This window comes from Monodon monoceros, unplaced genomic scaffold, assembly GCF_005190385.1.
Source record: "Monodon monoceros isolate NGI ecotype Baffin Bay Population unplaced genomic scaffold, NGI_Narwhal_1 Super_Scaffold_3, whole genome shotgun sequence".
Classification (NCBI taxonomy): Eukaryota; Metazoa; Chordata; class Mammalia; order Artiodactyla; family Monodontidae; genus Monodon; species Monodon monoceros.
The window spans coordinates 56,237,959-56,256,516 of NW_021703780.1; the positions used below are offsets into that span (position 1 = coordinate 56,237,959).

General features: G+C 39.0%; 2 protein-coding genes across 5 annotated transcripts in view; both read right to left on the minus strand.

Annotated features, from left to right (window-relative positions):
• Positions 1 to 14,227, minus strand: part of TCAIM (T cell activation inhibitor, mitochondrial) — a 37,262-nt gene extending 23,035 nt beyond the window's left edge. For all 4 annotated transcript variants that reach the window (XM_029243090.1, XM_029243092.1, XM_029243093.1 and 1 more), the window contains exons 1-5: positions 14,003 to 14,227; positions 8,133 to 8,205; positions 6,712 to 6,847; positions 3,803 to 3,956; positions 620 to 872 (exon numbers count right to left, since the gene is read on the minus strand). In XM_029243090.1, coding sequence (XP_029098923.1) covers positions 620 to 872; positions 3,803 to 3,956; positions 6,712 to 6,847; positions 8,133 to 8,205; positions 14,003 to 14,093 — 707 coding nt within the window. In that variant the 5' untranslated portion in view covers positions 14,094 to 14,227. The remainder of the gene's footprint in view (positions 1 to 619; positions 873 to 3,802; positions 3,957 to 6,711; positions 6,848 to 8,132; positions 8,206 to 14,002) is intronic.
• Positions 14,228 to 16,518: 2,291 nt separating this feature from the next.
• TOPAZ1 (testis and ovary specific PAZ domain containing 1) overlaps positions 16,519 to 18,558 on the minus strand; it is a 75,199-nt gene continuing 73,159 nt past the window's right edge. The window contains exon 20 of the mRNA XM_029244396.1: positions 16,519 to 16,738. Coding sequence (XP_029100229.1) covers positions 16,519 to 16,738 — 220 coding nt within the window. The remainder of the gene's footprint in view (positions 16,739 to 18,558) is intronic.

Consider the following 18,558-nt stretch of genomic DNA (forward strand, 5'->3'; position numbering starts at 1 on the left):
CTGAAGAATTTTTTTGGATGAACTACATACAAATAAGGAAATTATAAATACTCAGCTTGGACAAGGAACCAATGGAATAGCACTTATATTGGTGAATTGGCTTTTCCCAGTTCCAGTCTGTTTTCATTGTTGGCCAGCTGACTAACTCCGAGTTCTGGGTCCCTGGGACAATCTTTTCATGATGGCTACACATCTAGCTCCAGACCAAAATTGTACCCTATGAAACACTCAACTGAACCACAGACTAATTGCTGAATTTCTTTAATATGTTATTCTAAAGCCTCTTGACTTAAGGTCCAACAACTCTCATTGTTGCTTTTATGCCCTGACTTATCCAGTCCCACTTTTTTTCTATACCAAAAGGTAGGTCAGACATTCCCGAGGTTTTGTTCATCTGGACACACTGTGAGATCGTTAGAGCAATGGGTATAAGCAGAAGTTTCATGGGCTGGATCCCAGTGCGTGCAAGGCTGAGACCCTCTCTTCTAGCTCATGTTTTTTTGGGGTTTCCTTTTGGTTGCATTGGGTATTTGTTGCTGCATGCGGGCTTTTGTCTAGTCGAGGCGAGTGGGGGCTACTAACTACGAATAAGTTCAGTTAAATAAAAACTCTTACGTACGTTAGGGTTGTTTCCATTCTCCAGACTTGCTCGAGGTCTTCATCAGGGTCCTTGAACCCAGTAAAGGAGTAGTAAGACTTGTCCCATTTGATGGGCCTGTCAGATATCCTTGTGGCCTCTTTGAGAGGCTGGGAGTGCACATTAGTATTCAAGCTTTGGATATGTTCAATAGATAAACTGCAGGAGTTGAGAATATATAACACTGTGCTTAGCAGATCTCTGGTGTGCAAAGTAAATTTGACTGCTCGGAACCCTAGAGAATATAATTCCCCCAAACAGTTAATACAGATGATTATTTGCTTTACTTGAAAAACATTTCTTTTCATACAACATTTATAGAATCAAAATCTTTAAAACACTCCATTACTCATTAAAGTTCATCCTATTGGAAAATCATCTGTAAATGGAAAACTACATCCCTTCTCCAAAACTGTACCACACTACCTCCATCTTCATGAAGTCCTCTGTCAGCTCCTGTTTCTAGTTTGGCGCCAGTGACCAAACCCACCCCGGCCCAAGAAGGGGATTGAGAATATTTTCAATGCTGGTCATAAAGTTGGTCTCTACAGTCTAAGGGATGGAAAAGCTCTCCTATGAGCAAGTGTCCACCAGAGAGGGTGTCCAGCACTAAAGAGAAGGGGGAGGGTGGAGGTAGGGGGAGGGTGGGGCAGGCTGCCCTGCGACAGTGGTTCAAGGAGGGGGGCCAATCCAGTCTCAGGGGTCACAGAAACCCATCTCAAATTTTCTCTACGGTTGAAAGAGACTGTCCTCATACTCCCCCATCCAACTAGCTAGGGACACAATATTTTCAGAAGTGACTCAAATTCCCCTAATTTTTTAAAAGTTAGCACTTCACAATCTGACTTTAATGCAAGTAGTCACTGGGCTCAGGGTAGTAATCTAACTTACATCAACAATAGGAAATCTACTGGTTCCCCTGCACCTTTATTGGGTATTAAACATGGCGCTAGTAGAATTTACATAACTTTTCAATGAACACTCTCACCAGTGCCATTATTATCTCTCTTTTCAAATGTGAAGAAGCGGAGGTTCAAGGAGGTTAAGAAGCGTGAAGTGAGGGCTGAAATCTGAGCTGCCACCAAGCCAAGTATTTTCCCCATTATAACATGCTGACTCTTTTTTTGGAAAAGTTTTTAAAATTGGTTTTGAAAATTATACAAGTGTTATATAAGTACATCCTTCTTGTAAAATTATATATACAAAGTAAAAGTCTCCTGTTGACAGGCACACAACCTCACACTTTCACTAGATGTAACCCTATTAACATTTAGGTACACAAGCATTTAGACCTGCACTGCCTAATATGGTAGCTACTAGCCATATGTGGCTATTTATTGGTAAAATTAAATTGACTGAAATTCAGTAAAATTTAAAATTCAGCTCCTGGTCATACTAGCTCCACTTCAAGTGCTCAGAAGCCACGTGGGGCTAGTGCCAGCTGCACCAGACAGCGCTCATACGGAACAGTTACAGCACCGCAAAAAGTTCTCTTGGATAGCACTGCTCTAGACCTTTTCTATGTGCTTTGTGTGTATGTTATATATGATATATACGCTTGTGTGTTTGCACAAAGACACACCCAACAGTGTAGATTATTCCTTTTTAACACATAAACTGCACCATTCTGGATCTATTACTTTGAACTTGCTTTTGTTATTTAACCTTGGTGACTCTTCCATTATCTGTATGTATACATCATTCTCTTTCTTTTTAGTAGCTCTATACTAATCCACATAATCAATGTAGCACAATTTATTTAACACTGCCAAAACTGATGACTATAAAAGTTGTTTTTAATTTTTCACCATTCCACAGAAGGCCGAAATGTGTTTTCTTGTCTTTGCCACGGATGAAAGTCATCGCAATGTAAATCATTCTCAGAGATACCTACTATTGCCTGCCACATAGATTTACAAAATGTAGAACATGCAAACTAAGAAAGATTTTTTCGTTGAATCATTGATGGTAAAGTGAGAAATACTGGTAGGAAAATTATTCTAGTCAGTGAAAGAGGAAAGGAAAATGCAAATTCCTGCATCTGAGGTTAGGAAAAAATAGTTTATCCTCAGAAGAGGTAAGTCAAGGAATAAATCTCAGTTTCTCTCTTAATTTATCAATTCCATTAATTGTTTAATCCAAGGTAAGGGCTGCTATATAGTGTGGAATGCCTGTACCAGATTGGATATATCCTTTATTGGAAAATATTACCTAATTAATTTAGTTTGCATTTGATTACTGAGGCTAAACGTTTTTTGTATCTTATTGGCTATACATGTGTATTATTTCCTGAACTGCCGAGACATTGTGTTTGCCCATTTTTGCAACCAGGCTGCTCTGTTTTCTTTTTGACTCCTAAGAACTACTTATATACTAACATTATCTTTTTGTCACTTATGCTGTATGTTTTCTCCCATTTTTAATTTATTTTTTATAATCTACTTTTATTTAATAAATGGTTCAAAGTTAACCATTAACTGAAAGCGGAGGATTTTTCTCTTTACTCAGCCAGAGCTGACGACAGCTATTTGTTTTAGCATTTGTTCACAGAAAGCTCTTAGTAAATCTTTAAACTGTTTTAAAGTTCATTCTAAAAATAAAGTTATTTCCTCAAGGATCATGAAAAGCATGGACAGACCCACATTCATCCTTAGTTTAAAGGATCACTGGATCATGGCTAAAGCAGTGACAAAGGATAAAACAGAAGGCCGTACATGAAGACTGATCAGATTTTAGAAACAGCATGAGGCTGGAGTTAAAGGGCTCAAGACCCCTATTCTGTCTCCATGGTCCTGGGACATTACTAAGTTACAATCGGGCAAATACTACCTTCCTCACAGGGTACTTTGAGGACTAAATTAGAGAATGTAAGCTATATTTTTTAAAGATATAAATTGTTATATAGACATTTAATACTTAAAACAGCACTGAAATAGGAAGGGGACAAATAGGAACACTTCAGTTTTCTAGTCAGAAAAGTTTAAACAAAAAATGGCTCATCAAACACATGCAACCAGGAACAGAATCTAACTCCAGGAAAACATGCAATTAAATGGTATTATTTTCTATGACAAGGCTTCAACCCGAAGGTCTTCTAGCAACGTTAGACAGATTTGACACATCACACCAAGCCTGCAAGGGACACACGAGAAATAAGAAATGTACCGGAAGTGCTGAAGTGTTCCTGGCCATCAGAGGAGTTCTGGTCTGTTTCTCTTATGTAAAACATAAGCTGGGTTGGTTTCAAAGACTTGAAGCCTGGTTTCTGGAGGTTTTCTAAGTAGGCACTTAATCTCTTAAGAGAATTTTCATTGACTTCCTGGAAAAAAATATTAAGAGGCATTTATACACAAAATAGAACAAGGAAACATCAGAAATTATATCCCGACCTTTTAAACACATTATTGAGTATATTAAAGAATTTAGTATTAAAAGACGGTGGGATTTCATAGCTCCTCAGTACAGGATAAAATTGGATCTACACCTCACAACATGGAACTCCATAGGGATGAGATGTGTAAAAAAAAAAAAAAATGTGGCCACAAAGTACTAGAAGAAAACATGGCTGAGTTTCTTTATAACTTAGATGTGGATAAAGCGTAACTATGACTGAATATCCCAGGTAATGAATGATTGATAAATTCAATTACATAAAAAAATTTAAAAACAATATAGCACAGGGAACTATATTCAATATCCTGTGATAAACCATAATGGAAAAGAATATAAATACATATATATGTATAACAATCACTGTGCTGTACGGCAGAAACTAACACATTGTAAATCAACTCTACTTCCATTAAAAAAAACTTAAGAAAAGAACACATAAAAAACCAAACACACACACACACACACACACACACACACACACACACACACAAAGCAGTCTACAGCAAAAACCGAGTAGAAGAAAATATGTGCAAGTTCTTTCTTTTCTTTTTCTTTTTTGGCCGCCCTGTGCAGCTTGTGGGATCTTACTTCCCCGACCAGGGATTGAACCCAGGCCTACCGCAGTGAAAGCACCAAGTCCTAACCACTGGACCACCAGGGAATTCCCCAATTTGCAAGTTATTTCATAGCAAAGAGCTAATTTCTCTCTATATAAAGGGCTCTTAAAATGCCCTTTCAGAGATTGGTTGAATTATGGTATCTTCATTCAATGGAGTGCTACACAACCAAAAGGGAAAAAAAGGGAAAGAATATGACACAGACGGTATTTAGGAATGTACACAGAGTGATCTCAGCGATGTACTGTTAAGTGAAAAAAGAAATGTCTTTTAGTGAAGGAACAGCTCCAAGAAACGGCATAAATAATAACTGTGCTTCTTATCCCTATAGGTCTCTTCTCAGAAACACGGTGTGATCTGAAATTAGGAACAGTTTGTTTGTTTTTGTTTGTTGAATTTATTACAATATACCGCTCTCAGCTATATTGTGTTGGGGGTTTGATGATTCACTAGAAGGATTTACAGAACTCAGAAAAGCTGTTATACTCACAGTTACAGTTTATAACAGCAAAAGGATACAGATTAACATCAGCAAAGGGAAAAGGCATGTAAGGTGGAGTCCCGTAGGGACCAAGCGCAAGGTTCCAGTTGTTCTCTCCCAGGGGAGTTGTACAGACAGTGCTTAAGCCCCCAGCAAGGATGTGTGACAACACATGAGAAGTGCTGCCAACCAAGGAAGCTCATCCAAGCCTTGGGGGCCAGGGCTTTTACTGGGGCACTACATGCCCACATGACTGACCATAGCTATTCAGTCTCCAGCCTCCCCAGAGGGCCTCAGACATGAGAAAACAGGCATTCACCATAAAATACATTGTTAGCATAAACTATCTGGTGTGGCCCAAGGCCCTGGCACACAAAAACATTCTTATCAGGCAAGGATATCCCAGGGGCTCAGAGCTCATCTCCCAGGAGGCAGTGAAGGGCCAGTACTGAAGCCTGGCATTTCTTTGCAACAAAGCAACCCAAGCCTGCTGAGTTCACCTTTTATAGCACACAGAAGTTTTAGTAAAAAAAAAAAAAGGTACACTGGCAGAGGAGGGAAACCAGTCACCTAGTACTAAGCTTAATTTTTCCTCACACGTTGGATTTAAACTTTACATTATTAAACATTAAATTAAATTGTGTTAATTTATGACATCCCCAATAATTTGTATTAAATTATTACATCTCCAAGGTAGTATTTTTCTATTTCTATTTTTAGTAATTTACTAATTACTTAAAAAGGATATGACTTTGAATAGCCAATATATGTATGTATATATCAACTATCATAAACAGAATATTTTCCTAAAGCAAAGAAGCAAAACTGATTTATTTTCCATGGCAAGTAGAAAAAAGCAATACAGGAAATTCCCTGGCGGTCCAGTGGTTAGGAGTCCTCGCTTAGTTGGGGAACTAAGATCGTGCAAGCCGCAAGGCATGCCCCCCCACCCCCAAAAAAGGGGGAGAAGCAACACAATAATGTTCTAATTTTCAAGAGTTTTACATTCCTTTTCATGTTAAACCAGGTGTCAATGTTAAGGAAGATAAAAGGAACCAATGAAATTATTCCAAAGCATCTGGCTTTGTAATATATTATCTAACATTAAAAAATAGTGACCTTCCTAACTAAGTTCATCATGAGTTTGTATTCCTTGAGAAGACATTAACTGATGATATAGGGAAGTGGACCAGCAGCATGCAACATAAGGAAAAACTATTTGGGCACTGAAAAACCCTCCTTGCATCAATCTTAAAAAAAAGGACTGATCAGGGTATCAGAGCCCTTAAATTTTCCTTCAAACCCTCAATTTTACTTTCAAACCTGGTACAGAAAATATGATTACTAATACTCTAAGGTGTTTACATGATATCTTTATTGCCTGCATAAAACATGACAGCTTTCATTAAAAAAACAATAGTTTTAGTTTCAATTTTCAGTATCTATAGTTCAAAGCACTGATTATTCCACCATGACAAAACAACCCCAATTTATAGAACTCTCTGTATTATACTGTAGCAAAGGTAAATAAACTAAACAGAAACATAGACTAAATGTTAAAAAGTAAAAAAATAATTGTTTACCCTTTCCCTGGGGTGCTGTCCAAAGAAATCTGGATGTACAGCAAAATAGAATGGCCTCAAGGCATTGACTGCTTCAGCTCCCGATAAAGCTCTTGAGTAGAGAAACCAGTATGGAAATATCTTTCCTGGACATAACCTTTTTAAAAGATATGGATTTATTATTCACCAGAGCACTGACATGGACACAAATCCCCCGTGCATAAAGTGACAGTAGCATTAAGATTATTGTGTATGGAAAATACCGTAGAAATAAGACAGAAACCAAAGTGTAAAATTTTGTGGGTTTTTGAAATCTACAAAAGTTTTGAAAGCAGTGAGTCCCACGTGATTTCTTGTCTTTTTCTTTTTTTTAAATTTACTTTTTTGGGGCTGCACTGGGTCTTAGTTGTGGCACGCGGGATCTTTCGTTGTGGTGCACAGGCTCCAGAGTACACAGGCTCAGTAGTTGCAGCGCGCGGGCCCTAGAGCGCAAGTGGGCTTTAGTAGTTGCGGCGCATGGGCTCAGTAGTTGCGGCATGTGGGCTTAGTTGCTCTGTGGCATGTGGGATCTTCCCGGACCAGGGAATGAACCCGTGTCCCCTGCATTGGCAGGCGGATTCTGAACCACTCCGCCACCAGGGAAGTCCCAAGACATTCCTTTTAACAATGACTATTTACTGAGACATTCATGTACATAATAGTTAATTAAAAGTACTAATTATTGCCAAATATGTTTTAGAAATCTAAAACTTCACATGTCATTTTTATGGAACAGATCCAATTTTATTTTGGTTATATACTTTGAGCCAAATAAACACTTTATTTATCTCTTTTGACTTGGCTACCAAGAAGCCAGAATGAAATTTGATGTTTGAATAATTGTCTCATCAGTTCTATTTTTTTAACAAATGATCTTTCTCTAGAGGGTATCTGGTCTCCATTTTGATTACCCTATATATGCCTATTACTGTGCCAATTAAATTTTACTGAACTCCTTAAATCCTTTCTTGAAGTAGATAGGGTTTAGACTATCTACTCTTTACTACATAAATAGCAAATATGATAGTCAAATGACCTTACTATACAATTTAAATGTAACGTGGTTTTCTATATGACAGCAATAGACTTGAGGGCAACATGGTAATAAGAACTGTGCTAAGGACAAACTTTATCTTTTTTTTCCTCTTAAACTTTTCACACTGAACTATTTTGAAAGATGGTATTCTTTTCACCTTCTACTCTGAATGGACTCTTGGGAGAACGGACCTGGATATTCACATGAATTTTCTGTTTCTTTTTTTATTCCTGCCCTCCACCATATTATCCACAAAATAGTTAGAATTTGATAAATTATAATAAATTGAAATTAGCTAAACACCTAACAGATTCCACACCCCTCCACCCCCACAAATACTAATAACAGATGGAACCACAAAGCTTACCTCCTCACAGGTCTCAGGTGGCAAAACATTTCTGAATATATATGTAGGTCAACTTCCAGGCATCCATTAATCACTTAAAAAGTTAAGCAGATACCATTAATGAACAAGTGGAATTTGAAATTAAAAACACATTACCATTTACATTAGCACCCCCCAAAATGAAATACTTAGTTATAAATCTGACAAAATATGTACAAGATCTATATGAGGAAAACTGTAAAACTCTGATGAAAGAAGTCAAAGAAGAATTAAATAAATGGAGAGATATTCCATGTTCATGGATAGGAAGACTTGATATTGTGAAGATGTCAGTTCTTTCCAACTTGATCTACAGATTCAATGCAATCCCAATCAAAATCCCAGTAAGTTATTTTATGGAAATCAACACATTCTAAAGTTTATATGTAGAGGCAAAAGACTCAGAGTAGCCAACTCAATACTGAAGAAGAATAAAGTTGGAGGACTGACACTACTGGACTTCAAGACTTACTGTAAAGTTACAGTAATCAAGACAGTGTGGCACTGGTGAAAGAACAGACAAATAGATCAATGGGACAGAATAGAGAGCCCAGAAATAGACCTACAAAAATATAGCCAACTTATCTTTGACAAGGAGCAAAGGCAATACCATGGAGCAACAATAATCTTTTCAACAAATGGTACAGGAACAACTGGACATCTACATGCAAAAATATTAATCTAGTCACAGACCTTACACCCTTCACAAAAGTTAACTCAAAATGGATCAAAGACCTAAATGTAAAACAAAAATACTATAAAATTCCTAGAAGGGTACCTAGGAGAAAACCTAGATGACCTAAGGTATGTCAGTGACTTCTTAGATACAACACCAGACACATGATCCATGAAGGAAAAGAATTGATATACTGAATTTCATTAAAATTAAAAATTTTGCTCTGCAAAAGACAATGTAGAGAGAACAAGAGGACAAGCCACAGACTGGGAGAAAATATTTGTAAAAGATACACATATCTGACAAAGGACTGCTATCCAAAATATACAAAAAACATTTAAAACTCAACAATAAGAAAATGGACAACCTGATTTAAAAAATGGGCCAAACATCTGAACAGACACCTCCTGCAAGAAGATATACAGATGGTGAATAAGCATATGAAAATATGCTCCACATCACAGGTCATCAGGGAAATGCAAATTAAAACTATGAGATACTGCAACACACCTATTAGAATGGCCAAATCCAAAACACCGACAACACCAAATGCTGGTGAGGATGTGGAGCAACAGGAACTCTCGTTCATTGCTAGTGGGAATGCAAAATGATACAGCCACTTTGGAAGACAGTTTGGGGCTTTCTTACAAAACTAAACATACTCTTACCATATGATCCAGCAACTACCCTCCTTAGTATTTACCCAAATGAATTGAAAACTTGTCTACACACAAACCTGCACACGGATGTTTATTGTGGCTTTATTCTTAATTGCCAAAACTTGGAAGCAGCCAAGATATCTTTCAGTAGGTGAGTGGATAAACGGTAGTACATCCGGCCAATTGAATATTATTCATTGCCAAAAAGAAATGAGCTATCAAGCCATGAAGAGACACTGAGGAAATTTAAATGCATATTACTCAGCAAAAGAAGCCAATCTGGAAAGATTATATACTGTATGATTCCAGCTCTATGACTTTCTGGAAAAGGCAAAACTATGGTGATAGTAAAAAGATCAGTGGTTGCCAGGGGTTGGAGGAGAGGGAGGGATGAATAGGTGGAGCACAGAGGATTTTTAGGACAGTGAAACTGTCTGTATAAAAATACTACAATGGTAGGTACATGTCATTATACATTTGTCCAAACCCGTGGAATGTACCCCACCAAGAGTGAACCCTAATGTAAACTATGGACTTTGGGCAAGAATGAAATGTCGATTTAAGTTCACCGATTGTAACAAATGTACAACTCAGGTGTGGGAGGCTGTGTGTGGGGAGGGGGTATGTGGGAACTCGTACCTTGGTCAGTTTTGCTGTGAACCTAAAACTGCTCTAAAAAATAAAGCTTATTTTTTTTAAAAAGGTTAAGCAGATAAAAGGGGGAACATGATTTGAATCACATGGACTTTTCCAAAAATTTAGAGCTTCAGCAAGAATTTCAACTATACTATAGTCTCCATGTCAACTGACCAAGTGATTTTAAAAATTCTATGAGCAACCTGTTTTGAAATGCCATATTATTCACATGATAATCACCACGTAAAAAATCCTTTCTTCCCCCGGCTTATGAAGCTCTGAGCCTGTGGAAGAGTGTATCTGCTCAAAACAAACCACCACGTGGCTCAAGTCCTATTCTGTCAAATCTTAAGAATTAAAAAGTTTAAAAAATGTTTTCATAATGCAGTTAATATATCTGAACCAAGGTAATGAAGCAAAACTGCCATTAACAGGATAATAGAAAGATGTATTTAAAAGACAAATCAAGAATTACCTATTTAAAAAGTGCATTTGCAAACAACAGTGGGTGCTTCCATTTATTTTCTGGTTGACTGGTGTGGCAAGACCCTCTTGGATACAGAATGTGTTTATAGGTATTCATTTAAATGTTTAAAAACGTGATTTTTATTTAACCCTTCACCTTGCTATTTTGTTTGAGACAAATACGGATACCAGAAATACTCCTACCATTTGGAAAATTTCTGAGATTAAATGGCCATACAATGAGGAAGAAAGAACCATTTTGACTAAAGTTTCAGTGCTGCCCATGACCGACTGAATTCTCACTAAACGTCATTATGAAGTAACTGAACAATCTCGACTTAGTAAGATAGAACAGGTACAAGCCTCCAAGCTTGCAAAGAAGAGACCAGAAGAATATACATATCCAATCCAGCACTGGCTCTCTTTAGGTGGTAGGATAGGAAGCCCTTTACTTTTTTAAATTTCCTAGTTTATTTACAATGAGCACGCGAAGGATGCTCTTAAAAAAAAAAAAAAAAAAAAAAAAAAAAAAGGCTTCCCTGGTGGCGCAGTGGTTGGGAGTCCGCCTGCCGATGCAGGAGACACGGGTTCGTGGCCCGATTCGGGAAGATCCCACATGCCGCAGAGCGGCTGGGCCCGTGAGCCATGGCCGCTGGGCCTGCGCGTCCGGAGCCTGTGCTCCGCAACGGGAGAGGCCACAACAGTGGGAGGCCCGCATACCGCACAAAAAAAAAAAAAAAAAAAAAAAATCAATGCTTCTAGCATACAAAACTAAACAATGAAAAGGAATAGAGCAGTAATACGTGTTGTTCATTCAGTATTTAAGACAGGCCCCTGGCCCTGGGAAATCTGTCCAGTGACAGCCCTGGACTGTGATTCCAGTCTAGCTCAAGAAGAAAACAGCCCCCCATATTCACACACAATGACATTTCATTTTTAATATTAGTAAGAAAATTTATGCCACTTAACTGCAAAGATGCTAATAAATGAGCTAAAACTTGGGTAAGAAACGAGGAATAATACTCGAGGGGCATATGATCAACCAAGAATATGAATGGGCAAGAGATGAAAATAATATGCAGCCAAGCTCTAACCATCATCCTTTTCAGCATAAAATGATCTTATAAGAAGCCTTGAAAAGTCAGAAGTACTGAACTAAGTAGGCCTAGAACTTAGGCCTACCATCGCAACAATGATGTAACCTGTTTTAATGGTCTGTTGCAGCAGTATCTTAGAAGTTCATGAAATCACAATGTCTCCATCTGATGTGCAATGTAGGTGATCCAAGTCATACTCTACTCCCCATTTTCCAAAGCAAGACATCAAAACAAATAAAACAGTGAAAAGGAACTGTCATGATCACTGATTTGAAACAGAAGTTAAAGCACACTAAAAAGACAATAAAATTTTTGGAAGTTGATTTAGAAAAGACTGGCTGTCTCCAATTTGATTCACAAAGAATTTGAGAGGCAGGCAGCCAAGTTACACTGTTTAGAAATGTAGATATCTAAACATCTATAAATAAGAATTGTTAGGAGGGATTTCCCTGGCAGTCCAGTGGTTAGGACTCGGTGCTTCCACTGCAGAGGGCGCGGGTTCCATCCCTGGTTGGGGAACTAAGATACTACAAGCCATGTGGCCAGGCCAAAAAAAAAAAAAAAGAATTGTTAGGAAAAGCCGATTTAGCAATTCATCTTAAGAGTTACTTCAGAATTAGTCTCCAAAGAGTCACTCATAGCAAAGTTGCAAAAATTAGGGATTGTATCCTCAGTGACTTTCAAACATGGAGCATAAAGTATGTCATGCAGAGAATTATAGAGCATGTTTTAGAAGTGATTCTGTCAAAAATAATCAAAGCCAAAAAAAAAAAAGTTTCTGTATTTAAAAGTCCGGGTCTTCAGTTGTCCAGAAAAATAATTCATTCATTGTTCACTCTGTAATCATAGGGTATAATTAAATTTAGTACTGAGCAATGACTAAAAAAAGGACATTAATACTTGGAAGAGTGACAAGAGATTCTCCCAATGAAAATAAAATGTTCTCAAACACAAGTCTGAACATTAAGTCATGGTTTCTAGATTTAGAAAGAACTTAAAAAAAAATTAGGCTACTATAGGTTAAGAGTTAGGTATTTTCTGCCTGCTTTTTTGGTGAGTTGGTTATTTCCTAAAAAGGTTCACACTGCAGTAAAGAGAATTCGAATCTAGACTTGTGCTGCCTAATAAGGGAGCCCCTAGCACATGTGGCTACTGTGAACTGAGACGTGTTTTAAGTGTAAAGTACCCATTGGATTTTAAAGATTTAGTATGAAGAAAATGCAAAGTATCCCATTAATAATATTTTATCCTGATTAGATGCTGAAATGATAATTTATTAATTTCACTTGTTTCTTTTTGCTTTTTTAAAAGCAAAACACGACCTGGTCTTTTGTGATTTACTACCAGAAAAATTTAAATTACATCTGTGGCTCATATTGTATTTCTATTGGATGGCGCTGATCTAGGCCAATTCAAGGCAAATTTAAGTGAACATGACACTGTCAGGGAAAGCTCAGTAACTGTGGCGCATGGCCTGTTGCTCCACAGCATGTGGGATCTTCCCGGACCAGGGCTCGAAACCATGTCCCCTGCATTGGCTGGCGGATTCTTAACCACTGTGCCACCAGTTAAGTCCTGTGCTGTTTAAAGTGAGGCATTAAATCTTCTAGGCAGTTTCAGATCAAATTGGGTAGAAAGAGATATCTAAATTGGTGGAAAAGCCAAATTATGGGTAGTCTAAGAAGTTGTTTAAATTACATTCGATAGAAACCACGTTTGCCACACAGAGGTCCTAGTAACTTATTTGGAGAGTAGCCTGAGGGTTAATATCCTCAGGCTACTCTCATTTAAACTGTGACTTTCCTTAGTAACTATCTTGTAAGGTTTTAAAAAGTAGTTTGTTCTATCAAGGAGAGATAAAAGCAAGCAATATTTCACTGCTCTTCGGTTTAACACTTCTTAGGGAAGGGAAAAAGCAGGAAGCCCTTTAGATAAATTAATAAATTGCAGCAAAGCAAAGTATCAAGGGTTTTTAAGCTTCCTTTTGTAAATCTTTTGCTATGAGATTTGAATCATAACCATATCCTAGGATAAGTCAAAGACTTCGGGGAAATATGACAGTCGGAAACAAAACCTAAATCGTCTCAGGTTTCTCATTTCAAAACAAGTTAAAACAGATACTATGCGGGCACTCCGATCCCGGCACTGCCTGGGTTCAAAAGTTAGCACGTCGAGCTACGGCGACTCTGATCGCTGCCCACCCCGACCCCCACCCCCACCCCCGCTTCTGCCCCGAGCAGCCTGAAAGCACAAATGGAGCCCCTCCCGTCCTGCTCCTTACAGTTCTGGCAAGGGTCCGCCGCGAGGGCTTCCTCCTACCTGCTCCACCTCCCACCAGGTACCAGGAGGAAGGACGGTCGATCCTCTCGCAGGGTTCTGCAGGGGTGCGCTGGGCCAGGCAGGAACGCATGCGCACCGGGGCGCCAGCCCGGCCAACGAGCGCGCGCCGCCGGGCCGGAGCTCCCGCCCGCTCTCGCCCCACCTGACGACAGGCTCTGACAGGCTCCTACCCGCGGTGCTGAGTCCCCACCCGAGAAATCTCAGCTGGGCGCGTACTGCTCCACCCGTCCGTCGGCGCCTGTCGCAGAAGCTTGCTCGAGAGGAGTCCGGGCTCTGGGCCGGGCCGCAGGTCGCGCTCTCATTGGCTGAAGCGTGCCAGGCCTTCCTCTCTGGGGCGCCTGCGCACAGCCCCAGGACGCAGCTTAAAAGCCTAGCGGTTCTCAGCCCCACCCTGACGTCAGCAACTAGGTGAACGCCAGCCTTCTCGCAGCGTGGAAGCTCCTGTCCCTCCGTCTTCTTACGGTCCGGCCCAGAGCGGGCTCCGCGCACTCAGCTGAAAGCTTTAGAAGGCGCCAATGAGCGCTAAGGGATAGGAAGGACTAGGCGGGAGGGAGTCGGGAAATGACTGGGCGGCAGGTGGCCGGGCCTGGACCGAGGGTTGGTGGGGAGGGCAAGGAAAGAAGGACGACCGAGCGTGCGCATGCGCCGGCCCCGCTTTCCGCGCCAGCCCAGCTTTCCTCCCCGGCCCGGGTCCCCCAACCCCCGGCGCCTGGGAGGGGAGGAGGCTGGCTTGGCGGATCAGTCCGCAGACCGTTCGGAGCTCACGCCTTAGGACGACTCTCGCTTGAGACCTCCAGGTTTTAAAGGTCTTACTGAGTATAGCCTTTGGCTTTCTTTACATAAATATAGCTAATTAAAACTATTTTCTCCAGTTTGTATTTGACTTTGGCCCTTAAGGAATTCTCCACTACCAGCTTGGGGTTTTTACTGTTAGCTGTCTTTCGCTTCTATGACTTTGGTTATTCCCATAAACTGCCAAAGATGGAATAAGACAAATACAATAACCGCTCTTTTCCTACCTTTTGGCACCGTTGACCGAGGTGGGGGGAAAAAAAACAACCCCAAACCAAAAAATACCCCCAGAATACCAAAAAACAAAACAAACCAACCAACCTCCCTTTGTTCCAGCCCTAAGGGTTCTTGACTTACCGTTCATTAGAAACCATCCGGTCAATTTGTGGTCCGTTCCATCCAATCCCGTTTTTCCTAAAAGCTTAATTTATCATCTTTCGCATCTTCATCCTTTCAAATACATCCTTGCCAACAGCATAAGGTTATAACTGCCCACTTACCGTTCTTCACTTGTCCTCAAAGGCACTTCAAACTGATGGTGGTAATCTCCGAACCCAATTTATTTCTTAGGTGCTGAATTTCAGTAATGGCAGAGAGTCACCCAATTTGTTCATACTAGAGAACTGGGCCTCTTTTTTTTTAATTTTTTATTATGTTTTTGGGGGGGGCCTCTTTCTTGATGTCTACTTATGCCTTACTTCCCATATCCCATTCACGAGAGTATTCATTCCACATTTTATCATAGTAAGGCATTCTGCTAAGCGCTAGGTTTTTAACTTTTTTATTCTTGTGAGGTTATAGACTTATTCCAGTGATGCTGCCATTACCGTATTTTGGGAACCCCTTTAAGAAATACTTTCAGTCCCCTTAGTCACCACTTACTCTTTTATTACTCCCCTTACTCAGACATTTTCTCTAAATGATTTAAATTATGGTTTAAAGTATCAAATCTAAAGCATCAAATTAAGGATTGAGGATGACCACCTTGGGGAATGACTGCTACAGATTCTGCAGATGGGTTCAGAAAAGAAGCTTAAGCTTCCCAAGGTGGCTTGAAAAGTACAAGTCTTGTTTGGATAGGTTCTGGTATATTTGTTTAAAATACTGATTTCTTTAGTCATACCTAGTGTAATTTTCAAGATACATATAGTATTTTAAGATACACTAAAGGAAAACTTTAGAGAATAATTTAAAATTTCTGGTATAACTCAGAAGGTACTCTGGAATTTTAGTGTTTGAGTCATTTTCCAGTATTATTTTACTATTCTATTTTACAAATGTACAATAGGCTTTAGAGACTGGACTGAGTGCTCACCAAATCTACTTCATAACCCGAAAGGTTGTTCTGAAAGCTCCAGACACCTGCTTGAATATTTTCCCCTTTATGTCTCCCTCTTATTAAATGCACAATACTCAGTTTGTGATTTTTCACTGTTTGGATTTCAGAATAAATTGGGATTCACCATACTTAGGTTTACCTAAATTAAAGAGACGTCAAAAAGTAATCTGAAAAATCATTTGCAGTATGGGTAAAACTGTTATAAATTGCATACCTCAAAATTTTTAGTGTTTGAAAGCTACTGACGTACTATAAATCAATAAAGAGCAAAAGCTGAATATAGTGAAAACTGTCTTTATTTTCATTGCCTTTTATTTTCAACAATGATTACTTGAACTTAAAAAAAAAAAAAAGCCTTTAATAACTAATGGTTACTGAAAAGCCAAACCTTTCCAGCCCACTTCATATTCTCTTTCAACCATTTCAGGGCAGAACAATGTTCCAAACTATAAACCTGTTCCTTATTAACATTGACGGTCATGTGCTTAATGAAGAGCTTTGGATCTGATATACGAGCAGCCATAATTAATCTTTCCACTGCAGCTTGATAATCATCCTTGCTCCAAGATTTGTTTTCTTCACATCTACAAAGTGAACACCTCACAAAGTCAGAAACTCTAAAAAGAAGCTACACAGTTTCTTCAAAAGATAGTAATTTACATTTATTGGGTCTAAGCTATGACAGTCTTTTTACTATATTCTTTTTTTCTTTTTTGTGGTACGCGGGCCTCTCACTGTTGTGGCCTCTCCCGTTGCGGAGCACAGGCTCCGGACGCGCAGGCTCAGCAGTCATGGCTCACGGGCCCAGCCGCTCCGTGGCATGTGGGATCCTCCCGGACCGGGGCACGAACCCGCGTCCCCTGCATCTACAGGCGAACTCTCAACCACTGCACCACCAGGGAAGCCCCTTTTTACTCTAACAGTGGCTTTCAAACTTGTTTGACCATGACGCACAGTAATAAAGACATTTTATATTGTGACCCAATATATACCTGCATACATAAAAACTGAAAAGTTTCACAAGACTTACCCTTATGACCCTATTTTCTATTGTTTCATTTTTTAAAATAAAATGGTTGCAACCTCCTAAACTGATTTCACTACACAAATGGGCCACAACCCGCAGTTTGGAAACACTGATCTAGAACACAGCTAATAACCTCTCTTTGTATTTTCAAATTAACAACTGTATAATTATTCATTACAATGCATAAAAGAATAGTAAATTTAATCGAGTTTGGAGTTACTAACATTCATGTGTTTTACCTTGATATGGCTATTTTAAAGTATAAGCATATACTTAATTTGTAGCTCACATCTGGTAACAGAAATTGTAGCTGTATGCCTTTATACTAAGTTTTTATAGTATATTATATAGCATATATACATACTAAATATAGTATATTATATAGTATATATATACTATAATATAGTATATTATATAGTATATTATAGTATACTATAATATTTATAGTATATTCATATCTGAATAACTTTCTACTAAGTTATTTTCAGTCCTGATTTAAGGTACTTCACTAAAGTGCTGGAATTTTAAAATAACTTTTCTAACAGTCACCAAATTTCATAAAACTCATACCTTATGGCTATTTCTCCTATGGGATAGGGAGTAAGAAGTATATAAAATAGAGATGTAGCTGTTATCAGGCGTCACTTTTTCTCTGTGTTCACTGCATCCTGCTCTGGGCACCTATAAGGCTCAGCAGCAAGGCCCGAGTACGAGCCTGCCTGTGTTAGCACGACAGTGTGGTCTACAGAGTGGTGGGAGTAAGGACTTCCACTTTGAACAGGAATCAGTGATCACAAGGGCAAAGATTGGTCAGGCCGCTTCTAGTACATTCTGGCTTAGGACTGGTGCCTGAAACCTGGTAGACTGGGCATACACCAACTATATGCAGTTTCTGAAAGTCTTAAGATGAATAAAAACTCTCTCAGAGGTTAATGTAACAAAGCAGGGCTTGGTATGATAACAGTAATGGAGAAAACACTATTGGTTAGGACAAAATAGAAGATCCAGGCATGTCACTAGTTATGTGCTGGCATCACAAATACCCCACAAATTCAATAATGAATAAACAGACTGCATATTTGGGGAATGGAAAGTTATGAGAAAACCAAACCCTCATTAGGATAATGGAGAGCCCAAATGCCTCATGCAACCGTAGTGCATAGTTGTAAACAGAAGGCCCTCAAGAAAATTAACAAATTTTGTTAATTTTTTAAACCGACTAAAATTAACAAAAAAGCTAATTTTAGTGGGTTTTAAAAAAAAAGGTGGACCTAAAATAAATTCTCCTCCCCTTAAGTGTAGGCTGGATTGAATGACTTGTTTATCTCCAATAAATAGAGCAGAAATGATGCACAACTTTGGACACTAGATTGTTAA